At 33.9% G+C, this 15261-nt stretch overlaps 1 protein-coding gene across 1 annotated transcript in view; it reads right to left on the bottom strand.

The window, feature by feature from the left end:
• Positions 1 to 2838: 2838 nt before the first annotated feature.
• The window catches only part of LOC149797030 (uncharacterized), a 316734-nt gene continuing 304311 nt past the window's right edge, over positions 2839 to 15261 (bottom strand). The window contains exons 82-84 of the mRNA XM_089960698.1: positions 13815 to 14077; positions 9437 to 9586; positions 2839 to 6554 (exon numbers count right to left, since the gene is read on the bottom strand). Of these exons, the coding sequence (XP_089816824.1) occupies positions 6274 to 6554; positions 9437 to 9586; positions 13815 to 14077 (694 nt within the window). The 3' untranslated portion in view covers positions 2839 to 6273. The remainder of the gene's footprint in view (positions 6555 to 9436; positions 9587 to 13814; positions 14078 to 15261) is intronic.

The following is a 15261-nucleotide window of genomic DNA, read 5'->3' as shown; positions in this document are numbered from 1 at the left end:
CTAACATGTACATTGCTCTGTATAAGCAAGGAAACCACCATTGTGCTAATTAAATCCTCATTCTTATAAGTGAGTTGTTTACTTGAATGTTGAGTTCCAGCTCTAGGTTTGAAATGGTACAAGGTCAAAGATGTCTTTGCTAACAAGGAGATTGAGAATAAGGAGTAATGAGTGATGTCATATCTTGTTATGTGATGTCACTCCTAGAAGCCTTGTGAATTGGGACATGAAGTCTTACCTCTTGCAAGTCTGAAGTTATTTTGTAGTCTTCCCAACAATCAGCATTTAGATCCTGTTGTTGTATTCCATCATGACCAAAGAGTGTAAAAGAGCTGAATGAATGCACTTATGTTGATGCCCAAATGGAGAGTGGTGCTTTTGTAGCTGAAGGAACCCTAAGCAAATGTGGAGGATCGCTGAATGTGATATTGACATGGGTCCAAATCATTTTCATGGCAAATGTCCCCATGCAGCAGTGAAAGGTTGAAACCTTCCCTTATCTGGATCTGCTATAGGTGGTGGGGGCATGAAGGTGATGTCATTGAGATAGAAAGGGTCTCGTGGAGAGAAATGTTGGCAAAAACAATTACCCTCCCTTTGCCTCTTGTCTACTTTAGTTCAGGAGAATGGTGGTCTTAAGTGTTTGCAAATTTGGTAGGACTGCTTAACAGTGGCTTTTGCTGTAGGGATGTCCCTGAAATCTTTTGCTGATTGTCTGTGTATTTAACTATGGTGGAAGCTGTACAGTAATGAAAATGAATTTTCTACAGTACCCACCATACTTGCACATAAAAAAGGCAGTGAAGTGTCATTATTGATATTTATGAAGTAGATGCTACAATAAACATTGTAAGACAAAGTTACCTGTAGGAAACGCCAAATATGACTTTCTATACACTCACAGGTAAAATCAGCAAAGAGTCATACAAATATGAAGTGAATGTTAAGACTAGATAATATAGAAAACTTACCTGTATGTATCTGGACATAATGAAAATTATATAACAGTATTAAATGAGTTTTCTATATCATGCACCAGACGTGCACTTATTAAATACAGTTATAGCAAAGTGCACGGACACCATTGCGACTCATGCAAGTATGTACCAAAGGCACCTAAGTTGCAAAGATTGCAAACTGACAACACTGAAAAGTCAGAAACTTTGCTATTGACAAAAGAAAGAACAGAAAAGTTGGAAATTTACAGATGGACTATACTTCACTTTGAAGTTGAAACTCCACCAACTTGTTTTAAATGTAGAAAACTTCCAAAGTGCTTACGTAGATTCTACAAGGCCTGTGTCTGTACTGAGCATGCTACTTGGTATGAGTGGAAGTAGTAATTGAAGAAATCATGGGATTTGTTGCTAATCCCAGTATCAAGGGGAGATCACTCTAACTGCCACCTTGGTGGGCAGATAACTTGTATCTCTTTTGCCAAAAAATTTTGAATCTGGGAGGACTGGATTTGTGATGCTGAGGTAGTTTTCCTAAGGTATTATGATCAGGTAATGTATATGAAAAAGAAATTTATATAGAATGCCACCAATAAACAACCAGGGCCCCAAGTGGTCTAAAGCGCTCTCCATTACGGATCACTGCCATCTCACCTCTATCTGCATGGGTTCGAGTCTAGGATTCGGCCAATGTGGATATGTGAGAAAGCTTGCCAGAGCTTCTCGTGGGTTGGTGGTTCTTCCTGGGTTTTTCCTCCACCATTAATACTGGCTGCCATGCATAGTCTATCGTGTGCTGAAAAATGCCATTAAAACCCACAACAACAACAACAATAACCAATAAAGAGCCAAGAGCCATAATTCAAGCTGGAATCAAACCAATGAATGGGGCACATCAGCTAGTATCTAGCTCTCATACACTAGAATTCTAACCCACTTTACCAACAGAATTCAATCTTTGGATATATCACCCACCCACCGGATTTGTATTTAGAAAAGCAAGGTATATACCTATATATATATATATATATATATATATATATATACATATACATATATATATTTATATCTATAAAGAGAGAGAGAGAGAGAGAGAGATAACAGTGAATGTGATACATCAATATATAAAGCAGATTTCGGCAGTACAACTTTTAACTTTTTAACAGGTCTTAAAATCAAATACTTCTGTATTTTATATTCAAATAATTAGGTGCAATGATATGATATTGTGTACTGATGGAGTGTATATAAAGGATACAAAACTTAATTAGGTGCAATGTTATATATTATATTAAGACCAGGATTATACATGTAACACTTGTATTTATCAGAAAGACTTCTTCATTCAGACTCAGAAGATCACAAATCTCCCTCAAACAAATCCAAAATTTATTTTTAAAAAAATATATATTTTCTATTTTGTGGAAACCTTATAGTGAATTGTCAAGCTGTTGTGGATGAATGAATGCATTTTAAAATATCAGAATTAATTTCTAATATTAGAAATCAATCTGTAATATTATACACTGATCTTCTGATGATAGAAAATGATCTTGTTTAGGATTAGAAATTGATTTTTTAATATTAGAAATTGATTTTTTAATATTAGAAATTAATTTTTTAATGTCTGAAAATATTAGAAATATTAAATTATAATAGTAGAAAATTAGTATGATTGGTACTAATATCAGAAAATCATTTTTTAATATTAGAAAATCAGATGTATTTATTAGCAAATAACAATTTTCCAATATTAGAAAATGCCCATTTATGTATACAACAGCTTGCCATGCTGAATGGGTATGTACACAGAATTACATAAGTTATAACATTTGAGCTGATGCAGAGGATAGTGAATACAATTTAAAGACAGACTCCAAAAAAAACTAGTACAAGATTTATTCCTAAAAAATGTTAATTCATCTTGTTACATAAAAGCAAACTGCAAAATGGTGAACTTCACAAACATTAGTATTACTATATATAGGATAACTTTGGTGTGGTTATATTTTGAATTTATGAGTATGATTTGAAAAACAAATCTCTACCAAACTTACACCATCCAGAATTCCTTGACATTGCTTCTTTCATTGCAAACCATATAGTATGCTTAATTCAATTTTATATTCATTATTGTAATTCTTACAAAACAGACTATATGCTGCATTTCGTTATTATTTTTTACACAGAAAATAAATTTTGGTATTCATTTAATGCAACTAAATATGCATTGTTTATATTATTCACATGTTTTTTTATTTCTTATCTAACCTTGTGCTTAAATCAAATTACACATAATGTAATAATGAAGTCTTTCATTTTATAATTCTGGTGTTGAATAATGGGATGGGCCACAATGAATAGTTAAATCCTGTAGTATGGGCCACACTGAATAGTTGAATCCTGTAGTATGGGCCACACTGAATAGCTGAATCCTGTAGTATGGGCCACACTGAATAGCTGAATCCTGTAGTATGGGCACCAAAGAGGGGTTGGATATTTAGATTAATTATTCTCATTATTCAGCTTGGTCTTTCAACTGCAGTGAATTAACCATTTGGAATTATACTTGAATAAAAAGCATCTACCATATACACTCACTTATAAGTCAAGTCCAATTGCAAAATGCAGAGACCCAGATCTGTCATTAAATAATGTGCCAGCAGACTTGAGTCTGTGCAGTTAGAAGAATTATTAAGAATAAACAAGCAAGAAATTCATAACTTCAGCAACTTCATTCGGAAAATGCTTTATTTTCAATGGACCAATAGTTACCTACAGATCTCCCAAGAAAACTCACTGATGATGCTGGTAAAACAGGGTGTCCAGATGTTAAAGTATAAATACCATTAGTGCTCTGAGATTCTCAAATGCAAGACCTTTATCCCCAAGCAAAGACTTTTCACAATATTTTATAAAAAAAAACTTAATCTTCCTATGTATTTTGTGAACTATAAGATATGTCACAATGGCATCAGAGGTTTTAATAGATCATTCTAAACTTTTGGCAAAACTTTTTAATGTTCATTACATTTGCTATCTAGATACAAATATATTCCTATCCTTCAGCGAGTCTTGATAATCAGTATTATATCATTCACAATAAAGAAATGTCATGAGGTATTGCCTTGTCTCTGAGATGAGTAAATGAAAACATGTACCATATATAAGTCAAATGCAAACTGCACAAACAAGATTGATCTGCCATCACTTAATGCACTGGCTGATCTGGGTCTATGCAGTTTCTTCAGCAAAATGGCAATTATATAGATTCTGATCTGCTGGTGCATTATGGGACTGCAGATTAGGGTCTATACTGTTTGCAGATGAACTTAATGAAAATATATATGCTTCTGAACATGTTTTAATCTCATTTAAAATGTATGTGTATTGTGGAGATGTTATTATGAATCTGACAGTTCCTTTCTACTGGAAACTTAAATCTGTACATGATGAACATCATGTAGTTCAAATATTTTACACATGCTAAGCTGATCAAGGGTCATAATTCTGTTAAAAGTGTACAAAAAGAGTTTATAGTATGCTGTATGAAGTTTTTTCAGTATACATGTAAATATGCTAAAAATATGAGTAAAGATGAGTAGATTTGAAAAAATAATATAAACCACAAAACAGGATCAAAAGCTATTTGTAAAAACTTGCAAAAACAATGAATACAAAATTCTATTATTCTGTCATACTATAAATATTCATATCAATGCTAAATTCACAGAAAATTGTTAACACCAAAAAGTATCTATTACAAAACTTTTCATCTCTTCCTACCCACGAATACCAATAAACAATGAGTTAAATGTGACACTTTATTACATCTATGTATATTTTGTCAACAAATGTAGGGAATAAATTAGATTATGGCCCTACCACTACAATCAATGATCCATATATATATATATATATATATATATATATATATATGTATATAGTTTTGGGCTCTGTGCTAAACGAAGCTGACAGGCGGTAGCTTCAAGCCATGGACCCAATCAAAATCATCTTACTTTTTCCATAATAAAAGTAAACAACATGGCTGAACATTGTAATAGCCATTTTCCATGTACAGTGTAGTACTGTTGTATACAACTGTACTACTTGGTTGCCACAACTTGAAAGGGAGGTAACCACACATATGCTTGTTCATTCAGTAAAGTGTAAAAATCAATAAAACTTGAAACCTTGGTTACCAGAGATGAAAAGATCATAAACTTCACTACATATCCAACATTATGAATCTACATAGTTTTTAATTCATTATCAGAATGTAAAGTCTTGTAACCCAAAGAATTCAAATTTATACTGTACAAATTGTATAAATATTGAAAAAATATGGTAATATCACAGATTGTTTTGTATATTGTACTTAGTTTACCCTGCAAAAGTGAAATATTTATTGCAATTGTCAATTTAATTGTAAAACTTGATTTGTATGAAGAAAAAACATAGCATTCAGAAATGTAATAACAAAAATCTTAAAAATACACAATTAGATGTCTAAAACACATTTTTTCTTTAACTAACTGGAATACACAAATAAAAGCAATATAAAAAAAATGAAAAATGGACCAAAGCACACTTACATGTGTTGCAATTATCAATGAACATCTGTAGTATGTAGCTATATACCGTGTATTCTCATTAGATCCAGCTGCATACACCCAGATCTGCTGTTGCATATGTCTGTCAGATATGGGTCTTTGTAGTTTGTAAGGAGTAATAAGTATTTTTTAAAAACCAGACCCTGATCTACTGGTGTATTATGTATTAGCAAATCAGGGAAGATGCTGATTAAAGTTGTAACTGTTTTATATTCAAGTATATATGGCAAATAAGTGTTCTGTGTAATCAAGTGTTGAACATGTTAAAGTAAAGGTAAAAGTGTGGATAGCTTTATAAAAAAGTTGTAATTATAGAAGTTGAAAAAATCCAAAACAAACCTGAACCTTTTGTAAAACCACTATGAATGCTGCTGTGGTGTTCTTTCAATGAGGCCAATTAAAACTGAGCAAGTTGTAAAATTCATAGTATCTATTTCAAGAGACACCAAATTCATAGTATCTATTTCAAGAGACACCATATACAAAAATGTGGTGCAGTAGAAGGTGATATATCTTAAAAAAAGAGGAAAATTACTGGCTTTGATTTTGTGAACAAAAAAAAAGAAATCATAATCCAACAAGGTCAACATCATTTTCCTCTCTGAGTTTGTCATGTAATCCTCCAAGACAGTGCAGCTTCTGAAGATGTTATTATTCTAAATTCAAATGTTTTTGCATTTATTTAATATCAACTGTACCAATCTTCACAGCAAAATGCATGATCTACTTCCAGACTGATTTGATCTGCTGTCTGCTCCTGAATTTCCTTTGGTGCTAAATTGCTTGTCTGGTTTAGGATTTTGCAGACTTACAGCACTTACAGACTGGTTACCAGTCTGTCTTTTTTCTTGTGTATTTTCAGAAGTTGTAAGCTTGGGTACTGTGCTCTCTCTGTTGCCACCAGCAGACTGGTTTGAATTGTAATAACTGCTAAAACTACTTTCTGGGCTACTAGGCATGAACTGATTAGCTGAAAAGGTTAGTCCTAGGGGAAAGAGAGAGAAAGAAAAATGCTGTTACAAGCATATGAAAAGCAATGCATTTGAAAATTGAAATTAAACTAGAGGCAAAATATCTACTGCAGCAAAAGGGAATATATGTGCCATAATTAACAAGCAAAATAATAAAAGATGTGTGTTGTTCCTAAACGGTGAGGTCATAAAATTTCAAATCATGAGATCTATGACCTTTAAGATAGAGCTGTAATTTACTGAGCAGACATCAAAAGTAAGCAAGTTTCATTGCCTTATCTTACAGAGAAATATAGAACAAGAGCAATAAAGGGGTAAACTGAGAAGAATAAATCTGCGATAATTCATCCTTGAAGATATACTAGATTTTATGACATAAGGCAGAAACAAAAGAGATCTTAAGACATAAACTTGAGGATAAGACCTCAAACAACAATGCAACACATCTTGTTTTATCCATTTATCCTAATCAGCTGTTAAGTCTGAAAGACTAGAAGGGAAAATGTGATTTAAACCTAAACCATTGACCTTGACCTTGAAGATAGGACCCCAGTGTGGAACAAGACATACCTTTTGAGTGACACTATACAGTTATACCAATTATCATCCCTTCATATTAAGTGACTCTAAAATTAAAGAGTGGAAAGGAAGGTATGACAGAAAACTTCAACATATAATGACAAGGAAGTGACCTTGAAAACAAGACACCTAATATCGTATACAATACACCTGCTAATTATCACTTGGTAAACTGCTTTAATAACTATATAATTAATGAAAGTGTCTCATTGCTCAAAGGCAAAAGTCACTTAATAAGTGATTGATTATGACTGTTAATCTAGAAGTTAAGCACTTACTTGACCTGATTCAGCTTCTTAATAATAATGAATGCAGCAAGTTTAAATACCCTCACTGCAAATCAAATGTGCACTATTTTAACTCAGTCTTTTTAAGCAGAGATTAGATTTTGGAGGAATTTGTGCAATTGTGCATCCTGAAAAATACACTATATGCAAAGCATCATTAAAATATAAGTGATGTATGCACACAAATAATAATTCTGAGAGTTCACTTGCATACTGAAAGCAATCAAACCAAGCACAAGATGTTGTACTATAAATAAAAATCCTGGTGGCTAATTCATTCAAAGCTTCATTAAGTATAAAAACTAATTAGATATAAAAGCCATGAAACAAAATGGAACATAAAAAAATCACCATGAAAGTCACCTAAATGGGTCTAGGTGCAAAATTTGTCTTTTGTGTATTTGTAGTCACTGTATTGTCATGCCAAGATGACATATGGGATATAAATGGATGGGCAGTTCAAAAACATGCACTAGTGTACCCTCTCTTGTTTCTACAAATGATACATACAGTATTTCTCCCATGGCAAATAAGATAAAACATGGGAAGTGGACTTATCAATGGACATGCCACATTTTTAGCATGATAAACCTAGAGGGCTGCCTATTAAATGTGATGAAACATGGGAAGTGGGCTAATCATTGGACATGCCATATTTTAGCATGATAAGCCTAGAGGGCTGCCTATTAAATGTGATGAAACATGGGAAGTGGGCTAATCATTCAACATGCCATATTTGAGTATGATAAGTCTAGAGGGCTGTCTATTAAATGCGATGAAACATGTGGAGGACTTGACTTGTCACCATGAAGATAGTGTTTCTCTCATGACAAGTCCAGGGTTGACAAAAGCAGACCAATACCAGAACAATAAAAAACATGTACAAGTGAAGAAAAAGAAATGCAATGAACGCTAACAAAATGAAGTGACCCAACATCTGTCCATGTGTCAGACCCAAAACACAATTTCAACCATGTGAATGAGACATTAACTGGTCGTTTACTTTTATCTGCAAACAAATAGCTGTCTTTGTATTCTACAACTTCAGAATTATATTTTAAAATGGCATAGTCATGATTTGAGCAAATAATAAAAAAACCTGAATGCCAGTTAAAGTACTGTACAAAACATTGGAATAAAATTTCACAAAGTGTCTACACTAATATCATATTTCAGAAATGCTGGATAATTATATGCTACATAGAAACAAATCTCACAAACTCGATATATTAAAGTAACAATTAAAACTCAAAATGCCCATGATATATAACAACAATCTTTGAATTTTTCTGAGAAGATATAAGCACACAGCATACATATTTGTGTTCATTTATAATGGTGCAATTTTTTTGCAATGTGATAAAATGCAGAGTTCATCGGAACTCTAGCTGAAGATATAAATTTAGAAATTCAGCTGAAAATGGTTAGAAAGCTTCTGTAACATTGTATACTTGTTTTAAAGACCTTAGTAAGAATATAAATGAGATTTTACAATAGTAAAAAATTAGCAAATTAAAGTGGATGCAGTTTGTGCTTTGGCAAATTGGAATACATTAACAAATTTAGAAAATCGCAATGGTGACATGACTATATATAGTAAGCATTGCTTGCTGAGTTTGTTGACAAAGAAATCTTAGACAATCAAATACTGATTCACATTTCAATGATTCAAAAGCATCACTTCATCAGCATGTTTTGCTTGTCTGGTTCACTGACTGAAAACAACTGAAGAAAAATAAAAATTAATATATGTTCATTGTTTAACAAATTAATAGTATTAATGTATATAGTTTTTGTAGGATTTTTTACTGAGTTGACTTGAAAAGCATAATTAAATCAGCAGCAGAATTATTGTATTGAGCATGCATTGCTGGTTGGATTTTTTGTTCTGGAGAAATTTCGGCTCATTCTTTTATTCCGTCCAGTCTGACTGAGTGCCAAGCTCGATACACCTGACATCTGATTGGCTGCTACAATACTTTCTACAGTCAGACTGGAGCGTGAGCTAGTGCTGGAGGCAGAAGAATTACCCGAGCTATCTGAGGACTGAATTAACTGGTCAGTGGATGATGAGGAGGGTGCTGGTACTTCAGGTTGTCCTTCTTTAGTAGCTGTCATCTGACTGGTTACATCCTTTGGTTCTGTGTTTCTTCTGACCAATGGTTTATTAGGATTTGAATCTAAATAGAATGAGACAAGACAAGAAAAGGAAATCATTATAAAGCGCAGAATCAGGGATAGAATCTTCCCCCTCCCCCAACCCCCAAGATGCCTAAGTAGGCTTGAGATTGCTCACCTTACTCAAATTGAGCTAAAAGACAAAAATCCAAGAAATCTGAGTAGATAAATGCATTTTCTGTAAACAATTTTTTTTCTAATTCAGTTGATTGGTCATTTAAAACTTTCAGGATATTCTCTGCTATTTTCAGTCACACATGATGGCGTATCATCATCATTTGTATAAAAGGTAACGGCCTTCAAACCAGCATGTTATCTGTCACATCGAACTGAATTCTACTGTTTTTGCTTGAAGTTTGGGTTTTTATTGTATTTTTATTCATATGAGCTATACTTGAATGAAGAACTGCTTTATGTGTATAAATCTTCAAGGACTTTATACAAATATATTCTTGTCAAACTGGAAAAAATTCTGTTAATCAGTTTTTGAGAAGAGGACTGGTTTAAAGATTTTTCTATCTGAGTAACATCAGCCATACTGGACTGTGGATTTGCTATATTTATTTAGGTTTCAAAGCCTTCACGCCTGGAGGTATGTCAAATACAGTCAAATTATGCTGAGTGATTTTTGAGCAGAAGTCATTTCAATTTTTTTTTAGTAATGATAGCCATATTGGATGGCAGATCTGTGTACTTAGTATAAATCTGAACGGTCTTCATGCTAGGAAGAATTTAGTCCAATTCTGTCACATTCTGTTGAGCAGTTTTTGAGAAGATGTTGCTGATAGGTATTATATTTTTAGTAACAGCTGCCATATGACTGCAAACCAACATTTACGTGACCAGTCTTTAAAAGGTTTTTCTAGTATTAGTAATGGTAGCCATATTTGATGGTGGGTCAGAATCATTTGAATATAAAGTCAAATGGCCTTTCTGTAAAATATGGTCAAATTATACTGAGTGCTTAATGTGAAAAAAATTATTGACATTTTTTATTCATTTTTAGTAACAATGTTCGTTTTTTTGCAGCAGATAGGCTTCATTTGTATGATTGATTCTGTCAAATAAGGTCTAATTTTACTGAACTTTTATAAAAAGTTGTCTGAAGGTTTTTCTAGTATCCATATTATATGGCTGACTGTCATCATTAGTACAAAGTGAAAGACCTTTATACCAGAACAGTCTCGCACAAATCTAGTGAAATCAGTCATGGATTAATATTTGTTTTAGAAATTAGAAAAGGTTGATGGATGACATATAGAGGGACGATGATCCATGCATGACTGGCGATGCATGATGCACACCAAACAATAAATGCAATTCACCTTAAGGTCAGGTGAGCTAAGAAGAACATATGGACAACTCACTTTGATATTGCTCCAAGCAGCTTGACTTGATGGAATCATGATGAAAAGAAGTGATGCTACTAATTTTCTTATATTTGCAATTTGAGTGTATTTCATGCAGGTCTTTGAAAATATTACAAAGCGCAGCAAAAGGTAAATGTAACAAGATAAAAGCAAGATACATTCATAACAAGATAAAAGCAAAATACAAGTGTAACAAGATCAATCAAGACACGTGTAACAAAATGAAAGAACGATACATGTGTAACAAGATTCATGAAGATACATGTGTAACAAGATAAATGAAGATATGTGTGGAACAAGATAAACAAGATACATATGTAACAAGAAAATTCAAGATACATGTGTAATGAAATTAAATCATGATCCATATGTAACAAGATAAACCAAGATACATGTGTAAGAAGATAAATCAAGATATATATGCAACAAGATAAAAGCAAGATACATGTGTAATGAAATTAAATCAAGATACATATGTAACAAGATAAACCAAAATACATCTGTAAGAAGATAAATCATGATACATATGTAACAAGATAAAAGCAAGATACATGTTGAACCCTTTTAAAATCTGACTATGCAACAAGATTAACTTTTTTTAAACCAGAAACTGCACTGGCACATAGTTATATAATCTAATTATAAATCCCTGCTGAAATCTTAAAATTTAAGGCAGATGACCACCTATCTACAAACACTTCTGAACATAAACTTTGTTACTGTATTAGAATCAGTGAGAATCAAGAAAATAAACTACAATGCCTGTTTGCTTTAATAGTGCATGTTTTGACTTCTACAATGCTATTTTCTTGAGCGCAAGAAATCTAGTAGTGCTGATACCTACTAAAAAATGCATATATACTTCAAACAATATGTGTATTCAACAAGACCAAGTTAAAAAAAAAATATGAGTACTGAAAACGCCAAATGATATACTCATTGTGTGACATTTCTCCTGACATGATTTGGCTTTTGACATACAGACCTCACCATCATGTATGTAACACACTGTCTGGTTATGATCTATATCTACATAAAGTTTCAATACAATATATTTTCAAGTTCAAAAGTTGTAGACCTGACTTTAAAAAAAGATTAGGCAAAAACAGATCAAAGTGTTAATTTCCTTGAGTGTGACTGAAACCCTTTGAAGCTGGGGGTCATGACTGTGCTATGGAATTTACTGGGGGTCAGACTGTGCTATGGAATTTACTGGGGGTCATGACTGTGCTATGGAATTTACTGGGGGTCAGACTGTGCTATGGAATTTACTGGGGGTCAGACTGTGCTATGGAATTTACTGGGGGTCAGACTGTGCTATGGAATTTACCGTCTAGTCATCATTTTGTAAAGTATCATAAAACTATCTGTAATGCTTCAGACAAGAGAATGTAAAAGATGCCTTATCTCTTTATCATGACCTTAACCATCAAGTAGACAGCATGGCTGTGGTTCAAAACACACACTCTTAACCATCAAGTAGACAGCATGGATGTGGTTCAAAACACACACACTTAACCATCAAATAGACAGCATGGCTGTGGTTCACAACACACACTCTTAACCATCAAGTAGACAGCATGGCTGTGGTTCACAACACACACTCTTAACCATCAAGTTGACAGCATGGCTGTGGTTCACCACACACACTCTTAACCATCAAGTAGACAGCATTTCTGTGGTTCAGAACACACACTCTTAAGCCACAATTGTGTAAAATTTCATATAACTATTTTTAGTGGTTCAAACATTGTAATGAAGACAAATGTGAAATTTACAAAGTTGCATTCTCCCTTTATTATTACCTTGAACTTGAGGTAGATGGCATGACTAAAGTGAGGTATACTTTCAAACCATGTCTGGGTAGAGCATAACAAAATATCTTCTGTTTTTCAAAAGCTGCACATCAGACAAGGGAAAAAGTTTTCAACTTTAAATCTGTATATCAATGTACATCCCTAAAAGCTTGAAGAAAGCATCTTCAATGGCTCAAAAACTGCATCAGAGACAAGGAAACAGATCACACAGTAACATTTTCCTCTTTTCATGGCCTTGACCTTGAGGTAGGGGGTCATGAATAACCTACATTACATGTTTTCTAGTCAAGATGTATATCATGAATAGTTTAAAGAAAATATCTTCAATGGCTCAAAAGCTGCAGCAAAGACAAGGAAACAGGAGAAAAGTAACATTTTCCCTTTGGAATGGCCCTGAGCTTGAGGTAGGGATCATGAATGAAAAGTAAATGACAAGTCTAAAAAGTTTCATGAAAATATCTTCATTGGTTCAAATGCTACAGCCTCAACAAAGAAATGAGTCACAGAATTACATTTCATATTAACCTGGATCGCTTCAGTGACCTAGTGGTTAGAGCATCTGCCTCGGATGCAGGAGGCTGCAGGTTCGAATCACGGCCAAGTCATACCAAAGATGTTGTAAAACTGGTACTAACAGCTGCCTCACTTGGCACTCAGCATTAAGAGGTTAGTGTTAGGAATGGTCGGCCTGGTGTCAGGATAATGTGGCTGGGTGGGACATCATGCTACATGTCTGCAGCATGATGCCCCAGTGCTAGACATCACTATAAGCTGACACACTGCTGGCATTGTAGCAATATGACTGAAAAATTGTTAAAACTATGTTAAAAATGCAACACACACACACACACACACACACACACACACACTCATATCTTGACCTGTGAGTTATGGACCTAGCTATAGCTTATGACACTACTTAGTCATGATATAATATGTTGGTAAAGTTATCACACACATTGACAATAACACAGCATACTATTTACAACATAATGACAGGAGTATAAATTTCAAAAACAGAAATATAACCAAGTAAAACTTACTTGCTTCCTTGGGGACTGGCTCATATGATGGAAGTGGAACAGGTAATGGAAGACTAGGAGCTATGTTTTTTGACACCACAGCCTTTTTCTTCTGGTATGATTCATAACTTTCCATATACTCTTTAAAGAGGACATCTTCATTAAAGAGAACTTTTTGGAGCACTCCATGGGACCCAACTGTTCCTCTGGTCAACTTAGTGATCCTGTTACCCTCCTGGTGTTTCTTACACAGCCAGAACACCTTCCCACTTGGCAAACGGCATCTGAAATGTTATGTTGATTATATAACTTTAAGGAAGCATGGTAGTACTGCAAAGTTATTTATGAGGACTTGACTGGTTGGTCCCTCATGACAATGATCCGATATGCATCATTCTAAACAAAAATCTTGTACCAATCTGCAGATTCTTCTTATCTGTCAGTATAAATGTTTCAATCAGACAGCATCAGCTTTGTCAATGTCAATTGCTGATTCAATTTTTTTTATATATTTAACTGTAGGCTCAATATGCAAATCCTGGCATTCTTATCATGGTCATGCCAAATCAGTAGAAAGTGCGGTGTAGTGGTCACTCTTTCACTGTCAGCATTGCCACTGTCTACAGTTCTATCAAGGTTTGGGTTAAAAATTTTCATTTGAGTGTTTGCTCAAAATACAGACCCTAGCCTTACTAAAAAAGCTAAGCATGATTTATGTAAACGTATTTTAACATTATTAGCTGTATCATGCAGGGAAAATGGGAGCTAAGTAAATTCAGGAATAATTATAATCCCTTCATTAGTTTTAAAAAACTTGTTTACAAATGTGATAGTTCTAGTTTATTTTTCCCAAAATGTACATGTGGTTATTGATTCCATAATGTTCTTTCCTTAATAAATATTTTACTTTAAAAATGGAGGTTTATCCTGATGAGTATATATCATCCAGACCCAGGTTAAAGAATTATAATATACTTCATTATGCAAGTGCCATATTTATCCATGAATAAGTTCCATCCAATAGTGAAAAGCATGAATTCAAGGCAGCATGGACTGATAACAGAATACAACATAAAGAACAGGACAGAGAACAGCATAAATCAAGAAAAAAGACAGATCAAGAACTGCAAAGACCCAGTACAGCACAGATCGAGAACAGCATACAACAGCACTGCACAGATCAAAATCAGCATAGACCCAGTAGAGCACAGATCAAGAAGAACACAGACCAAGAATAGAACAGACTCAGTACAGCACATATTGAGAACAGCACAGACCCAGTACAGCACATATTGAAAACAGCACAGACCCAGTACAGCACAGAAAAGCTGTTGCATAATATGCCTGCATTTTAAGGCCTGTGTCATTCTCTTGGAAACGTAAGTAGGATTAACATCATAAGCCCAAATCAGCCAATACATTGTGCCATGGTAGATCTGTGGCCATGCTGTGTTAGATACACTTTATA

Source organism: Sinohyriopsis cumingii, chromosome 6 (genome assembly GCF_028554795.1).
Source record: "Sinohyriopsis cumingii isolate HCF-2022 chromosome 6, ASM2855479v2, whole genome shotgun sequence".
Lineage (NCBI taxonomy): Eukaryota > Metazoa > Mollusca > Bivalvia > Unionida > Unionidae > Sinohyriopsis > Sinohyriopsis cumingii.
Note: the sequence above shows the minus strand (reverse complement) of the source record. Positions and strands in the feature narration are given on the sequence as shown.